The sequence below is a fragment of the Hakea prostrata genome, chromosome 2 (genome assembly GCF_041222555.1).
Source record: "Hakea prostrata isolate BN-2017 chromosome 2, UWA_Hpros_2, whole genome shotgun sequence".
In the NCBI taxonomy this organism is placed as follows: domain Eukaryota; kingdom Viridiplantae; phylum Streptophyta; class Magnoliopsida; order Proteales; family Proteaceae; genus Hakea; species Hakea prostrata.
The window spans coordinates 64,699,750-64,716,759 of NC_142601.1; the positions used below are offsets into that span (position 1 = coordinate 64,699,750).

The 17,010-nt window shown below is 36.6% G+C and overlaps 1 protein-coding gene across 1 annotated transcript in view; it reads right to left on the reverse strand.

Annotated features, from left to right (window-relative positions):
* Nucleotides 1–17,010, reverse strand: part of LOC149025719 (DNA topoisomerase, type IA, core) — a 58,057-nt gene that overhangs the window by 18,144 nt on the left and 22,903 nt on the right. The window contains exons 8-17 of the mRNA XM_089145931.1: nt 14,323–14,432; nt 14,090–14,190; nt 12,992–13,081; nt 9,476–9,559; nt 8,492–8,575; nt 8,244–8,312; nt 4,122–4,181; nt 3,666–3,737; nt 2,676–2,783; nt 2,514–2,584 (exon numbers count right to left, since the gene is read on the reverse strand). Coding sequence (XP_089002057.1) covers nt 2,514–2,584; nt 2,676–2,783; nt 3,666–3,737; nt 4,122–4,181; nt 8,244–8,312; nt 8,492–8,575; nt 9,476–9,559; nt 12,992–13,081; nt 14,090–14,190; nt 14,323–14,432 — 849 coding nt within the window. The remainder of the gene's footprint in view (nt 1–2,513; nt 2,585–2,675; nt 2,784–3,665; nt 3,738–4,121; nt 4,182–8,243; nt 8,313–8,491; nt 8,576–9,475; nt 9,560–12,991; nt 13,082–14,089; nt 14,191–14,322; nt 14,433–17,010) is intronic.

A 17,010-nucleotide genomic window follows, 5' to 3' on the forward strand; every position in this document is an offset into this window, starting at 1 on the left:
GCCTATGTGTGTTTGCTTAAGTGAGAGATTGTTCCAGCATTGGCAAGGAACATCACCTGGTGCTTGAGTGATAGAATTTCTCCAGTTTTCAATAGAACAAACCATCCAGCTCTGATTATCAGTCTGCCTAGTTCTGTCCCTTTTCTGTATCAATCCAGTACATGTACAAGGCTTATCTGGTAAACCAGCAGCTGTTCCATTCTCCTTTTGATCCTTTCATTTTCTATTTTGATTCCAGCCCCCAGTGAAGCCCTTCTCCAATCCCAAAAGCCTCCCATCCATATCTTAATAATATTCAATCATTAGTACCTCCCCAAACTACAGATCATTATCCTAGGATACACACCAGCACTCATACCCAATTGGGCCCCTTTTCCCAATCCCGAACCTTATCCCTTCATGCCCTACATCCCTAAACCCTAACCCTAAGTCCAGCACTCAAAGAGATTGATTCCAACAGTCATCCTCCAATAGTCCCCCAGACTCTAAGAGAACATAACATAGGCTCCCAACTCCACCTTTGATCCCTGTTTTGACAAACTCTAAACAGTTCCGGCCAAAATTCTCTAGAAATGCTAGCAATTCCTGACAGCTTAATCATCTAAATATTGGATTATTGGCCCTCATTCAACTGAGGCTACATCAGCAACATAAGGGCAAGGAATGGATGATAATTCATCCATTCAAGGATGTTGAAGACTTGAAGTTACACATACACACTAAAGAAAGCAAAAGAGACATTCCTGAATTGACACCATTTAAATTTTGTTGAAAGTTGAACTACAATCGTATGACTAAGTATGTCATGCCCAAAAAAAACATTTATAGCAACTTAAGTGCAAGGAATGGATGATAATTCATCTCCAGAACTCCTTGTTCATATCTGGAAACTAATTCAATATAGTACCTATTCAATAACCAAAGAGCCCAAATTAGATTATGGCTCCCTTCCAACGTTCTGTTTTTTTTTCTTTTCTTCCACAATTCTCTCAGAGGAATCATCCATAATCCGATATAATCTGAACTATGAGTAATAATACAAACCCATTTTATATACCTTATTAAAAAGTTTGTGCCCTCAGAGCAGAAAGCAACTATAGAACTCTGATCAATTAAAGAAAGTAACAAAATCTAAAATTTTCTCCCAAGTAAGAGACCTACCATGATTCTAATTCATACATTTCACCTTTCACAAACAGAAAAACACATCAACACAAAGATAATCGTACTTGTTGGTGAAATTAAACTTTCAGGAGTGTAAGCCTATTAGCTTATCTTTAGTTGCCAATGAGATCCCCAACAAAGCTCAAAATTGCTGGATCATGGTGTGACTGGACATGTAACAAAGGAAGCTTCATATAGCACCAATATTACAATAAACAAAAACGACTTAGGAACTATCTGGCATCTGCAGACTCTAGCATTCAGAATCTCTGAATTAAATATAAAATTGTTGGAGGTTAGAGAGTATACAATAATAAGGAGGATAAAGGTAGAGGTTGGAGAAGGATGAAGGTAGAAGGTTGGAGGATGATGACGAGGGAGAGAAGAGAGTAAGCAAGATGGTAAAAAGTGTTGGGTTGGATAATGTTCTCTTCCAGTATTACTCACTAAGATAACATAGGGAATTACATACAACTCCCTAGGGAAGTGAAGAGTAGAAACAGAAAAGGTACAATGCAAAATACCAAGATGCTCCTGCGTCAACAAACCCCCCCCCCTAGGCATGAAGTACAGAAGACTTCCAATTATTTTCCCTTAAAAATGATGGACTACTACTATTTCAACTTTCAAGGAAGTAGCTAATCAATTGCCTTAGGAATAAGCAACAAAGTATCAGACATCATCCAAGCAGGTCTAATTGGATTTATTTCAATCTTGTAATATATTCAATTATTTTAAATGAACAGTAGAAAAAGAAGACCACGGTATTTTATTTTCTAAACAAACACGAAACTAGTACAGTGCTTCAATTCACAAATGGCATAAAGTCACAGCATCTGCAGAACAAGCAAAATAAGACTTCCAGATCTTGACTAATGCCGCACATATAGATCAGACTAATCTGAAATTAAACAAGCATTCCACATATTCGAGAATCCTGCAAAAGCTTCATCCTACAACTCCCTTCATTTTAAGGCCCAAAGAAGGGCTGAGACAAACAGCAAATGAGTAAAGAAAATTTTCCTCCAGCTCGAGAGAGAGAGAGAGAGAGAGAGAGAGAGAGAGAATGAATCATGCAGGTGATAGCAATAAGATAACAATCCAATTTTTACAATCATATGAGGTCCTACAAGCGATTCAGCTCCCAGTGCCATTTTCATTTGGCACATTCGAAATTGAACAATTCATCATGCACACATTTTGAACCTTGACATTACAGCCAAACCAGGAGTGCCACAGCCCGTACAAGCAGAGGACCCTTAGTAACATAATTTGAACAGTGAACAGTGCACTCCCCATCGGGCATTTACTGATCTACGTATCCATAAGAGACATTACAGAGTTAATACCTTGGGCATGTTCTGTCTGGAATAGAAGCAAATAAAAAATCTCCAAATGTATTCTCCAACAATTTCTCCACCTGTAGTACAAATGTCAATAAAAGAAATTAAAAGCTGCAATAGGGTAACCAGATAAACAGCATAATTTAAAAAAAACCAACTGATTCTCACCTGCCGTGGGCTGACATTTGCAACATTCTCACAATCAATGCGAAATCGTGTCCAATAATCTTTTAGAAGGCCCTTCCATTCAGTCAACCCAGCAGAAACGTTATCAAGCTATTAAAGTGTCAATGGAAAGTGGGTTAATTACATGAAAACAATTATCAGCACCGGCAGACAAGAGCAAACTTCATGACAGGAAGAAAAAAACTGTTTCTATTTTTATCAGTCTGTATTAGGATATCTGAATCCAAAGTAGCAAAGGAAATGATAAATTACAAAGGGAGACTGGACACTAAAATATTGATGAGTCAGTGAAACTTGCCTAAGCATCTATCCGATGAGAAGGACCATCTAGGCGGAAAAAACGAGTCTGATGATGTACATGTATTTTCTACTGTAAAGTCAGGGAGCCTGACAGATGAAGCTAAATAAAGTAGACAAGGTACGAGAATCAAGGAGATCATTTTTTTCTGGGGATCAAAACAATCTTGGGGCGACTTTGAGAAGCAGGTAGATCAGCTAGGTTTGTTGCATTGAATTTTGGGGTTTTATCAGCTTCGCTCAGGTATTGAAAATAAATGTTGGGGTCTCGAGTCTATCCATTTCACTTCAGATAGTGAAGCAAAGATTGAATAATTTAGAGTGAACACTTGACATAACTAACTACCCACCAAACCCGGAACACCCCCCCCCCCCAACAAAAAAAAATCCTCAAGTTGGGACACAGTGGAAATTGGCCTCTATTGCATCTCTAGATGCAGCCGGAGCTTTGGCTTCAGTGGGTTGAGACAATCTCTTTTTTTTTTCTCCTCTCTTTTTCTTTTGGGCAATGGAAGGGGAGAGGTGGGGTTTGTTCTATTTATCTTGCCACTAAATATATAATGAAAAAAAAATATAGAATAAACAAAGAAATTCACCAGGGGGAGTTTGTCCTATTTATCTTGCCACTAAATATATAATGAAAAAAAAAAATACAGAATAAACCAAGGAATTCACCTCATTCTCCATATCAGCAGTGAAACTATAATTTGTCACCTCAGAGAAATGGTGGGCAAGAAAAGCTGATACCTAATACAAAAAAAATCTTTTGAATCACTACAAAAAATTGTCTAGGACTCCATTTGTAAGCAACAGTATAACAGACAAAGAAGGAATAGAGACATGCAAGGACAAAAAATGAGTCTACAGTAATTACAGTAAGATATACATATAAAAAGAAGATATTGAACGACAATGAAGAAAAATATAAAGTCGAAAAAGAAAGAAAAAAACACAATAACCTAAAATCAAAACTATATTCCCAAACCTAAGATCAGTGGTACAAAATGATGCAGAGCAGTTAGACCAAATTTCAAATATTTCCCAATTAGAAGACATTGTTAGCTGCTACCTATATTTTACGAAAACTAAGGGCATGTACCCAGAAAAACAAAAAAGGAGGCCAGAACTTACCATACGGCCACGAAATTCGGGAAGTAATACTCGATTCTTTATGGTCACATAATTCCTATCCTGATGCCACAAGAAAAATTAAAAAGTTAGAATTTGCTAATAAATCAAAATATGTTGAATCCAGACAAAACCACACATTTCCAAAAGTTTCTTATGGGTATATCATGAATTAACTCCAAATAAAATTTTATAGTGAATTATTTAGACAGTAAATACCTAGCAAAACATTTCTTCTGTAAGTTACAGAGTCAGAGTCAAAAAATTTGAAGTTGATAGACAGGAATTCAATAACCAAGACTGGTGATGGATGCTCGATAGATGAAAAGGGGGGGATAAAACTCACTGCTGTTGAAATTGATATGAAGTCTATAACATCCAGTGAACTTCTTCTAAGCACGTATTTAGAAGCATGTTTTTAACTGACAATGAGTAGTGGTACAAAGATAAAAACAACACACCAAAGAAAGATTCTTTTACTAAGCACCCACCTCTAAGCCTTATTATATAGATAATATATGCTATTTGTCAAAAACCTCATGTATGTGCATATGTGTGTGCGTGTGTTTGGGAGAAGGGCGGTTTGTTGAGAAGAAGAATAAAGTGCTTCATGAAATATGGATGGGAAGGGAATTTCTAACTTCTAAGAAACATAAACCACCAGAACATAACTCCTGAAATATTGTTCTCCAACACTCTACAAAAGGCTTCTGTGACAAGAATTAGAGGAAATGAGTCATTCAATCTCATTGTCCAAAATGCCCTTTCCAATCCCTAAACAATATTTCCATTGTAGGATGGCATAATTAAAATACACCAAGAGAACATTGATATCATCCTGATGTTCAACTTCAAATAGTTTTAACGGTTCCATCTCACTTATGGGAAACTTTCATGTTGTTAATCCAAATACAAAAATGATGCCTCAGTTAGGAATTGCAAATGCACCCCTTGGGGATTCAAAATGTAACAAGAAACATCCATATACTATTAACCTAGGATGCTAATTGCTACTGGTTAAAGATTTTGAGTTCTTTTATGACCATTCTACCCTTGATACAGTAGAATGACACCAAGGTCCTGTTCTTTTTTCTTCTCCTTTTCACCTGCAACTCAAACCCCTACCTTCTTATTGTTCCTCAGTGTTTCTGACAAAGACGTTCACTCCTGACCTTCCAGCAACTCTAACATAAAAGCATATATCAAGTATTTCTACTTGCCAAAACAAAATAAAAAATCAATCTTGAAGTGGGTTTCCATATTTGTCTCAAAAAGCCATCCAATAGCTCACCATTGCAAGTTGTTCATCTTTGAGACCTCCTGTGGTTCCTCGGGTTCATCAAAAGCTTTAGAAAGTTTTAGATGGAACAGAAACAGCACAAAGTCCCTTGATGATACTGAATATTTTCCCATGTACAGAATCATTATCTTAGTGACAACCCTTTATGAATCTAGTAAACAAACAGTAAATATCTTAAGAATAAAGTCTCCCATCTAGAGCCCTGCATCATTTAAGTCCGCCAGACAAAAGCCTCAGCTCGCTCATCAATTGCTTCCAGATGACAAAATACCGTAGATCAACAACAACAATAACAAGCCTTTGACCCAACTAAATAGGGTCGGCTAAATGGTTTCCTAAATTCCAATCAGCTCTGTTTGAGGCCATACTAGATACAACACCTAATCTATGCATATCATTTCTCATTACTTCCCTTAAGATTATCCTAGGTCTACCCTAAGTTTTTATATTTCCTTCAATTTGGATTAAGATGTTTCACCATACAAGGGAATTTAAAGGCCTTCAATGAACATGGCCGTGCCACCTCAATTGACTTTCTTATAAATTATCATTTATCTGAGCTACTCTCAAATTAGCTCTAATATAATAATCCAGTATCTTATCCTTCCAAGTTTTCCCACTCATCCATCTCAGTATCCTCATTTCAGCTACATTGAATTTATATATATGATGCTTCTTAACAGCCCAACACTGTGCACCATAATGACCATATACTACAGCTGGTCGTACAACAATGAACAATCCTATAGAATTTTCTTTGAAAGGAGTAGATTAATCACACAAGACTCCCGATGCACCTCTCCACTTCATCCATCATATTTCAATTCATTAGGAAAAATCATCTTCTATATCACCTTTTTTATTTATGATTGAGTCAAAGTACCTAAAATAATTGCTTTGTGGAATCTCCTTCTCATCATGTTTCACCACCTCAGCATTCATCCAATCACGGCCAAAGTTACACAGTAGATATTCCGTCTTCTTTCTACTAGTTTAAAGCCTTTTGATTCCAAAGTTGCTCTCCATGATTCTAAAATTGGTATTAATCCCTACTTGTGTCTCATCTCATCTATCAAACAATATCACCAGCAAAGCGCATACACCACAGAACCTCATCCTGAATATCTTTGTTTAAATCATCCATTATAAATGCAAATAAATATAGGCTTGACATTTGATGTAGCCCAACTATAATTGGGAGTTCACCACCAACACCCCCCACTTTTCTTACACTTGTCACTGAATCATGATACATATCTTTAACTACGTCCACATATTCACTTACAAATTTCTTTTCTTTAGGATTTGCAAAATTGACGCTCTAGGGACTTTTTCTAGGTCAATAAAGACCACATGAAGTACTTCCCTACACTCTCTATACCTTTCAATAAGTCTCCTAATAAGGTAAATAGCTTTGACTCTTGATCTTCCCGGTATGACAACAAACAATAGATCGCCATCATTAATTTGTGCAACTTGTAAGCCACAAAGAATGATCTTTGACCTTATAAAAACCTCAAAAACAGGGTTTCCAGGTTCCTTCTCCCAAACAGACAAAACAATATTCCCAATTACATGTATGGCACACCTTGACCTTGCCATCTAACCAGTTAAAATTGTCCTTTATACATAATGAATCATAAAAAGCATGACCATTGTGAGTCTCGAGACTACATTATACGGGTTTCGCTAGGAGTTAAAAAAGTACCTGATCATACAAATATTCAGATCCTTTGGAGAAATTTGATCTCACGTTGAGGAGATTCATCAAACCAATTTGGATTCCTCAAATACATCTCCTTAAAAGATCAGAGTCAGTTTTAACCCTCCTCAGAAACCATGGATTCACCAAAACCCAAGAGGGAAGAGATAACAAGGAAAATGGAGCCAGAACAAACGGTTATTGCAACAACAGAAAATGAGTTTCAAGTTCCTTGAGTGGTTTTCACCTCAAAAACCTTTGAACAAAATGCAATTCGGCGAAGATGGTGGGGAACACCACTGTAATACAAATTATTTAATTAATTAAAAAAATTTTCAAAAAAGTAATGGAGAAGATAATATGGAGGGCAAATCAGACAGGGAATATCATAAACTATCCTTTATTGTCCCAAGTTAATCGCATGGGTGTTGTTTATGTCAATGTTTTTGTGAATTTGCAATTTTCCAAAATTGGGGTATCTTTTTTTATTTTGATAGAGCTCAGGTGGTGCATGTGGAAATTTCCCTTAGCCACACAACAAAGTGGTGGGACAAAGTGAATAAAGGCCAAGAGGAATACAACCCTAAAAGGTTGCTCTGTCACAAAACACAAGTCCTGATTACGGACAACCCAAGAAGGACCGAGAGGAAGGCCGGGAAGTGGAGTATACCGGTAAAAGGAGGTATAACCATTTTTTTAGATCTTTTTGGAATTCCAATAAGAAGTGCCCTATTTGGTTGTTCCCGAGTTGTAAGTCGCCTGGCATTAATTATCTCAGCAGATTGGAGGATCATTTCAGCAACATTAATTGAGGAGGGCCTTGGAGCAATGGTCGGTGCACCACACTTGTAGCCTCAAGTCAAGGTATCGAAATAGCCTCTCAGCAAAAGCCCCCGGGGGGGGGGGAGTTTGCTTGTGTAGAAGCCCTTCACACCGGGTGGACATTTTATTTCAGTGACATTTTTTAAAATAATGAACCGCATAAATTATAGGGCGTTTGGAATCAAAATAAAGACCAGTGACATTTTAATCTTCAGCCATTACCAAATGGACGTTGACTTCTAAGATTAAATTAAGAAAGGGTGAAGAGTCTGGAAGCAACAATAGCACAATTCAAAGATACCTGTAAAACCTTCATAATATTTGCATAAGTAGAAGGTCTCCCAATCCCAAGTTCCTCCAGCTTTTTAACCTTTCACATGTTAAAGGAATAAATAAAGGTAAGAAATCCAAGAACCAAAGGCACACAATAATAGAACTATGTGTGATTAGTTAACAACATATAAGTAGTATTATCTTCAACCAAAAATCTTTGAGAAAGAAAAGGTGTACGGAATTGAATGAGACCCCAAAAATGATAAAGGAACATACCAATGACCCTTCAGAGTAACGTGGAGGAGGTTGTGTGAAGTGCTGCTTGAGCTCCACTTTACCAAGATACAATGGATCTCCTGCCTAGGAAACAAATGAATTGATGAAATACTGACAACTGAAAAAGAATCACCAAGTGCTAAATTAATCTAAGATATAAATGACAAAGAATGAGCAGTAAATGCTAAGGAACAGACTAGGACAAACAGAAAACCTGTAAATTACAGAAAAGAGGAAGCTCTCGTAAACAAGTCACTAAAGGCATGAAATTTCCAATCAATAAAGCAATGAAATTGCTAGGGTGTAGTGCATCAAAGAGGTTGTATCTCTCATTTGGTTTGATGCAAAACCACTGTTTCAATCATTGTTCAAGGTATTACATTGTGAAGCATGGTATCATCATTTTCATTTGTATAAAAAACACATTGGCTTAGTAAACAAGATCATAGTGTAAATACCAAGGTTGGAGGAAAACAACAGTGTATTGGGTACCTCGAGATAGAAATAAACTCATATTTTAAGTATCGAGGTCGTATACAGAACAGTAGAGTCCAAAGGGTAATTCAAGATTTCTTGTTAGGCAGCTCAAGTAGAGGCTACTTGTCAGAAAGGATTTTGACATCTCTTTGAAATTTGTCCATCTTTTTTTCCGCATCAAATAATCCCATATCAAGCAATATAGAGCGCGAAAAAAAGTAAACAACAGATACTGGCCAATTGGAGCGTGTACTAGGGAATGTGCACTAGACTTCTAGGTATCTCTTCTTCTTCTTTTTTTCCCTCCCCTAATGTCAAATCACTGCATATCAAGCATTTCAGAGCATAAAACCAACACACATTGACCAATAGGTATGCACTAACAAAGCAGACACAGGCATTATAAAACCCATCCAAGGGGAGGGGATGAATCTATATTAAGGGTACAAATACAGTCATCCCCAAGATAAAATGCAGAGTTATAATGCCACAAAAAATGAGCATTACCTTCAGAGCAGAGAGAATGCCAAAAAGTTCCTCACGAGGATCCCTTTCCTTTTCTTCATATCCAAGAGGCGTAGCTTCTGTATCCTACAAAAATAATGGAGAACATAGAAATTACACAACCTTCTTATAAGGCATGAAGAGGTGGTAAGGCAGGAGTAAAGACCATGACCAAGTTCATGCAGGAAAGAAAATTTGATATCAAAGTTTCCAGATTCTAGAGATATAAGAACAATAAAGCTTGGATAAATCTTCTCGAAAAAGGAATAATAAACAATGGAATCAATGTTAAGTTTCCATATTTTTGTATTCTATTAAGTCATATTGGAGAAAAAACCCAAATGGCATGCAAACCATAAAACCTTAGTGATATTCAGACTCCTTATGGAATAAATTCTACCAAGCCAACACTGGAATTAAGTGTGGAATAAACACATTAAGTATCGGTATAGGGTATTGTATCAGAAGGTAATTTAGGAGACAAAGCGTACCAAGAAAACATAGTACGCTAAGGATATAAGTGAAAATGGTCAAGAAACACATAGAAATGCTGACCATAATGCAAAATACAGTTTCAAGCATCAAACCCTATCAAAAGCAATTGTACCGTATATGAAGGTGAACAAGCTGTGGTGAGATAATTGCATTCAATTGATAAAGTAAACAAGTTGAGGTTTCTTATATATGCTAATATCATATAGAGTTGCAGGCAAGTTCAAACTCAGAGATGGAAGTGATCTCAAATAAAAGTGCAACTAACAGATGCTGTACACAGGCTGAATATACGTATAATATTACCCTAGTCAAAATACTAATGGTAGAAAAACCAAAGTTTAAAGGGTATGTTTTTTTCATTTTTTTCATTCTTTATAATATTCCAAAAAATAGAAATGAATTTTAAAGCTACATAAAAATAAGTATTCAGGTCCTCTCCTTGGAAAGAATCTCCCAATGAGTGCCAATGGGTTTTAGGAGTTTGCCCCATCTAATTTTTAGGATTTTGCTCCATCTAATATTCTATTCCAAGGGCACTCACTGGATTTATCCTAGCCCTTGGATTAGAATATTACACGTGGTTGAATCCTATAACTCATTAAGCACTCACTGAGAGAGCCCCTTCAAGAAGACAATCCAAACCCTAAAAATAAATATAAACAAGTTATTCAAAATATATTTTGTACTTCACCTCAAGCTTGTTGTTTATTCATTAAAAAAAAGCCTTATCCCAACTAAATGGGGTTGGCTACATGGATTCTTGCCTTCTAATCAGTTCTGTTTGAGGTCATGCTATATACAAGGCCTAAGTTATGCATATCTTTTCTCACCACTTCTCTTAAGGTTATCTTAGGTGTACCCCTAGCTCTTCTAGTTCCTTCAATCTGGATTATATCACTTCTCCATGCAAGGGCATTTATAGGTCTCCGATGAACATGGTCATGCCACCTAAAACGACTTTCTCGAAGCTTATCACTTATGGAAGCAACTCCCAAACCAACTCTAATATGATCATTTCTTATCTTATCCTTCCTAGTTTTGTCACTCAGTCATCTTAGCATCCTCATTTTTGCTACACTGAGTTTATCTTATATGATTCTTTTTAACAACCCAACACTCTGCACCGTACATCATAGTTGGTCGAACGACGGTCCTATAGAATTTTCCTTCAAGCTTTAATGGAATACGTCGATCACACAAGACCCTGGACGCACCTCTCCGCTTCATCCACCCTTTTTAATTCTTTGAGAAACATCATCCTTTATATCACCTCTTTTATTTATGATTGAACCTAGGTACCTAAAACAATCACTCTAAAAAATCTCCTTATCGTCAAGTTTCACCACCTCATCGTCTACCCGAGGTCCCAAACATGATTAAAGTTACAAACTAGATATTCTGTCTCGATTCTACTTAATTTAAAGACTCTTGATTCCACAATTGTTCTCCATGATTCTAACTTGGTATTAATCCCCACTTGAGTCTCATCTATCAACACAATATCATCAACAAAAAGCATACACCAAAGGACCTCGTCTTGAATGTCTTAGGTTAATTTATCCATTACAAGTGCAAATAAATATGGACTTAAAGTTGATCCTTGATGTAGCCCAACTGTAATTGGGAATTCATTACTTTGTCCCCCCACTGTTCTTACACTTGTCACTAAACCATCATACATATCCTTAACTATGTCTACATATGTACTTGCAACACTTCTTTTCTCTAGTACTTGCCAAATTAATGCTCTAGGAACTCTATCATAAGCTTTTTCTAGGTCTATAAATAACATATGAAGGTCTTTCCTACACTTCACCTCAAATGCATGCTAAATTTTTTTTTTTTTATTTTTTCATTAAATAGAAAGCAAAAGTTGCAGAAGCCAATGTCCATAATGAATGTCATACATTACATGCAATATTCAATCAAGATTGTACCCATAGTTTTTTTTATATATATACTTCAAAATAGGTTTTTCAGGAGGTTTCAAGTAAACTATCAAGCCATATAGGTAATTAACAGCAGATACAGTATGATATAAGTTTCCAAACAATGCATACCCAATACGCATCACACTCAGCCCATAAAGATGCAATATTTAGGTGATACCATCTGATGAGATAGGATACTTAAAACTCAGGAAACCACTCCAGGCTTCACGCGAAAGCTCCTAAGGCATTCTATCATATGATTGAAATGAAGCCAAGTGAAGATGCTTAAAGTTTTGGCTATTTCTTTCCCATGAATTCTACTCTTTCACATTCTGGGCAAGAATAGTCAATTTATTCTGAATATATTCCTAAACCAGGGCTCATCTGAATTTCTAGCTAGTACTTTACCTTTTCCTTTAGACATCAATCCAGAATATCTCTAATTCACATCACATATTGCAACTGTTGCAGGTCGACTGTAACTGGAAACTCACTTGTTTCTTGCCCTCACAATTGTCATATTAGTCCTCAAATAACCTGACATAAGCTTTCTTAGTAAATATAGACAACAACAAAATCCTTCAGTAGAAACTGAATGACTACTCATCTACAACAAACACCAGATCAGAAAACTTAAAAAAAATGCCTAGCATAACTGCGTTCCTTCTTTTCAAACACATCTTAACCATATCGATAGCTTACAATGCATCAAAGTAGAATGTAATACACAGAAAAGGTAACAAGATCATCCAGAGTACCCTAGAAAACAGAAAGCTAAAACTACAAAGAGTGATTCCCCAGAATATAATCCAAAGAGGATTTGTCGTGTGCCTAACCATACAGATGTTGACTTGGAAGTAAAGAGATGAAAGGACAAACTGTTATGAGAACACCGCACAAGACCATTAACCTGAAATTTCTCTGCCTGTGATGAAACTTGGAATGACTAGAACATGCTTTAGAAAAGGACCATCAAATAACAAGTTTCATGAATGAATAAAAATCTTGTAGCAAAGCAACATCGAACAGTAACTCCAAAAATCAGCAATTTCTACAGCACTTCAAAGAAAGAACCACAAAGGCAACAGGGTACCTTATAAACCGCTTGATATCCGAAAAAGTTGATTCTTGAGCAGGTAGAACGAAAAATGGACTCACCATCACCTCCAATATCAAGTTGTATCTGGTTTGATAGAGTAAATATCAGATTAAAGGAAATTTCCAGAAAAAATAGTTCCAGTAAATGAATTAACCTCAGGAACTTAAGAATTACTGCCTACCTCTATAAATATCATCACTAGAATAGGGGGAAAAAAGACCATACAGTCCATAAGCAGACATATAATTTTTGTGTAAGCAATGCAATCTGGTTTATCACAAGAAACAAAGGGAAAAGCTACAGGGAAACAAACATATACTCTTTCCAAAAGAACAAGAAGAAGAAAGGTGATGAGAAAATGTAATAAATAAGAGTAAGCCTCCCTCCATAACCCCCCCCCCCAAAAAAAAAAAAAAAAAAAAAAAAAAAAAAAAAAAAAGAACAAAAAGAAAAAAAAGTTAACTTTCCACAAGGGAAACATCCCCCAAGAACAAAATGGTGACAGGCAAATGTGATAAATATTTTTCTTCCCTATTACAAGAATTAGTTATATTATATTAATGTTTTCCAAACTCAAGTTGCATCTCATATGCATAAATAATACATAGCATGCATGCTTAGGTGCCTGGCCACTGCTTTATGTCACCTTGTCACCTTTAGAAATTAAAACTATGGTAAATAGAGCAAGAAGATGATGCATGTAGCAGCACCAATAGTGAAGGCATGCTTTTGTTAAAATAACGACAACTAGGGCCAAAAGCATGATTCTTTGAAAAGTTTTCACTAGCAACATGCAGTTGCTAAGGCATTTGTCATTTGTGCCAATGGCCCAATAGAAAGTCAGAGGTATTGAATTTAGTTTCACAATCAAGCACGCAGCCAAAAACCAGCACCACTTATTAAAAGGTATGACTCGAACATTCAGAACTGATCATAGTAGAATCCATTTAAGATGCTATTGTTGAAGTCATATGAGTGTACAACTTAAAAGACATCTTAATCAAATACTAAGAATGTGACCGCTGAAAGGAAAGAAGAAAAAAAATGAAACTTCGGGCAAATAAAATTAGAATATGACACAATGATCCAAACCTGATCAATTACTGCGGGTTCCATTTGGGAGGCCACTGTTCGAGTCCATATAAGAGTGTATAACTTCCAGGAATCTTCATCAAGTATCCCAACAAGCATAGCTGAAAGAAAATGACAGCAATTTTAGTGCAACCAGTCTCCAGTTTACCAATAGAAAAGAAAGGTCCAACAGAATAATTACTCAGGGAGAGATCAACCATAGAGATGTAGATCAATAGTAAAATTTATATTACATGGTAACCTCCGAATGCTGGTTGGCCTGATAGCTTCATGGGCCTCTTGAGCATTCTTCACCTTCTTAAAATACTTACGAGGGCGGTCTGATGCAAAGTCCTTCCCATACCTACATTTTAAAAAATCAATTTTATCCAAGAAATATTTTATATATCAGAACAAGCAAATTTAGGTATATTGCGTGGGTGGGCATTACTCACGGCCCGGGCCGCAAAGTTGGGCAGTTTTTTTTTCTTTCTTTCTTTCTTTCTTTTCTTTTTTTCTTTTTTTTTTTTTGGGTTGTGGTTTTCGGGGTTGGGGGTGTTCCAGATCACCCAGAAAGACTCTAGGCATATCAACAGAAGTACATTAACTCCTTAAGTGGGTTTTGAACGTAAATTCTAGTCACCAACTTAACACCCATACCTCCAAAGCTAATCATACAGAAGTACCAGATATTATACAATATATATATTGCCAATTGATTAAGCTTTGACTAACAGAAATGCATTGAAGATAAACTGAATGTGATTTGTTAATTTGACTTATCAAGTCCACACACCCTCATAATGAGTTGCATAAGGAAGTTGCGTTAGACAGTAGGGAAGGGTTAGTTAGAAGGAAGAAAGGAGAATGGGAAAACTACAGAGGACACCATGTCACGACTTAGAAATGTTGATACAGAAAGAACTAATTAATTTTATTTACAGTTGATATCCAAATTACTGGATAATTGACATTGAAATTCCTCTCCTATGTCAGTATTGCCATGTCATAATTTATTTCCTTCCAAATCTATCCTCGATCCCCCTTATGTCCTTGTTACAATCAAATAGCCTTTTCAATTCAATTTATTTATGGTCCTGCCACTCCACCCAGGTGAGCTTCAATATATTTCGAAAGCTGTCACCACTTGTCATATATGAGTTATCTAACATTTAGATAGGCCCATGGCAAACTCAAACATGATTGTTGAACCCCTAGTTCGAACAAATTTGGTTTCAGAACAAACACAGCTACGGATTCCTATTCAATTCCATTTATTTATGGTCCTGCCACTCCACCCAGGAGAGCTTCAATATATTTCGAAAGCTGTCACCACTTGTCATATATGAGTTATCTAACATTTAGATAGGCCCATGGCAAACCCAAACAGGATTGTTGAACCCCTAGTTCGAACAAATTTGGTCTCAGAACAAACACAGCTATGGATTCCTTTCTTTTTTCAAAGTCTTCAGGCTAAGTCTGCTTCCACAACAGAAAGCTTGCTATCTTATTCATTAAGTACAGGTATGAGATAATTTCGTTATAAACCATGTCGGGATTTGATCCACAACCAATAAATTTACCATTGAGATGATGTTTTTGTGGAATTTACAATCTCAGCATATTTTAATGGTGCTTATTGCAAGATATTTGATTCTTAAAAAACACTTCATCAGAGTTAGAAAGCTCAACAGGGCGTATTGACCATGATAGCAATGCGTGAAACCTAAAACCTTTTCTTCTACATAGACGTTTAATACTTAAATGATAATAGATGAGGTTCGCTCCAAGAGAGAAGCAACACCTGTGATCTAACCCAGCAAAAAGTCAAAAACACATAATGACAGAAAAGGAGGACAAGAATCCCCCCTCACTCTCTTCTTATGAGATTTCTTCTCTCTGACCCTCCACCTCTGATTCGTTTCAGGCCATCCCCCTTCACCTTCTCCTTTTCCTCCCCTTTTCTGTCCCTCATTAGACAATAAACCCAGTTTTGAAGCCAGCGCCACCTCTAGTTTCAGTAACTTGCTCTCATATTAAAGGTCGATTGTTGGTGCTGGACTTTATTGGATTGACAAAGCCAGATATTATAATCCCTCCCCTTGATTTTCATCCTGGCCATTCCATTATAAAATGAGAAAGATTTCTCCCTTGGGTTGACTCTGCGTAATGTTGATTTGGGCATTTTATATTTTTATCCATGTCTCCATGATGTTGACAATGTTCTAACTGTCACCCTCTATCCCCCCTCCTTCTACTATTATCCTCCCATTTGTACTCATCTAAATATATCCTTTAATTTATCCCCTTACAAATCTATCCTCAGTTCAAAAGTCAAATCACTTTTGTGTCCTCCTTATTACCACCAATACCCTTCTAAGTTCCAAATATTTACAGTCCACCCAATCCTCCCATTATAAACTTCAATATGTTTATAGAACTCCCAGTACTTATCATATTTGAGTTATCTACCGCTTGGATGGGCTCATAGCAAACCCAGATGAGATTTGAGAAGCACAGCATCACACCAAAAAGTTGTTCAAACTTTACAACTCTTAAAGTTCTTTGGTGAGGGATAAAAAAACAATAATTGTGACTTCCAAGAAGATACAAGACAGATCAGAGGCATCCATTTCCATGTTTTTTCCTACCTTAACTTCTGTACCTAATCAGAGTTAGGAAGGTGCATAGCAATGGGTAGACTGCTGTCATCCATTTCCATGTTCTTTCCTGGCTAAGCTTTTGCACCTAGTCAGAGTTAGGAAGGTGCACAGCGAAGGTTAGAGTGGCGGTATCAATGCATGGATGTACATGAGATGTATCCTGATAGGCCCCTTGTATCACGAGTCTATACTCGCAAGCATAGAAAGAGGGCCATAAGATCTGTTGAACAGCAGCCACGAATGGAAGGAAACAGTTTGGAGGCAGAGACTGACTGCCAT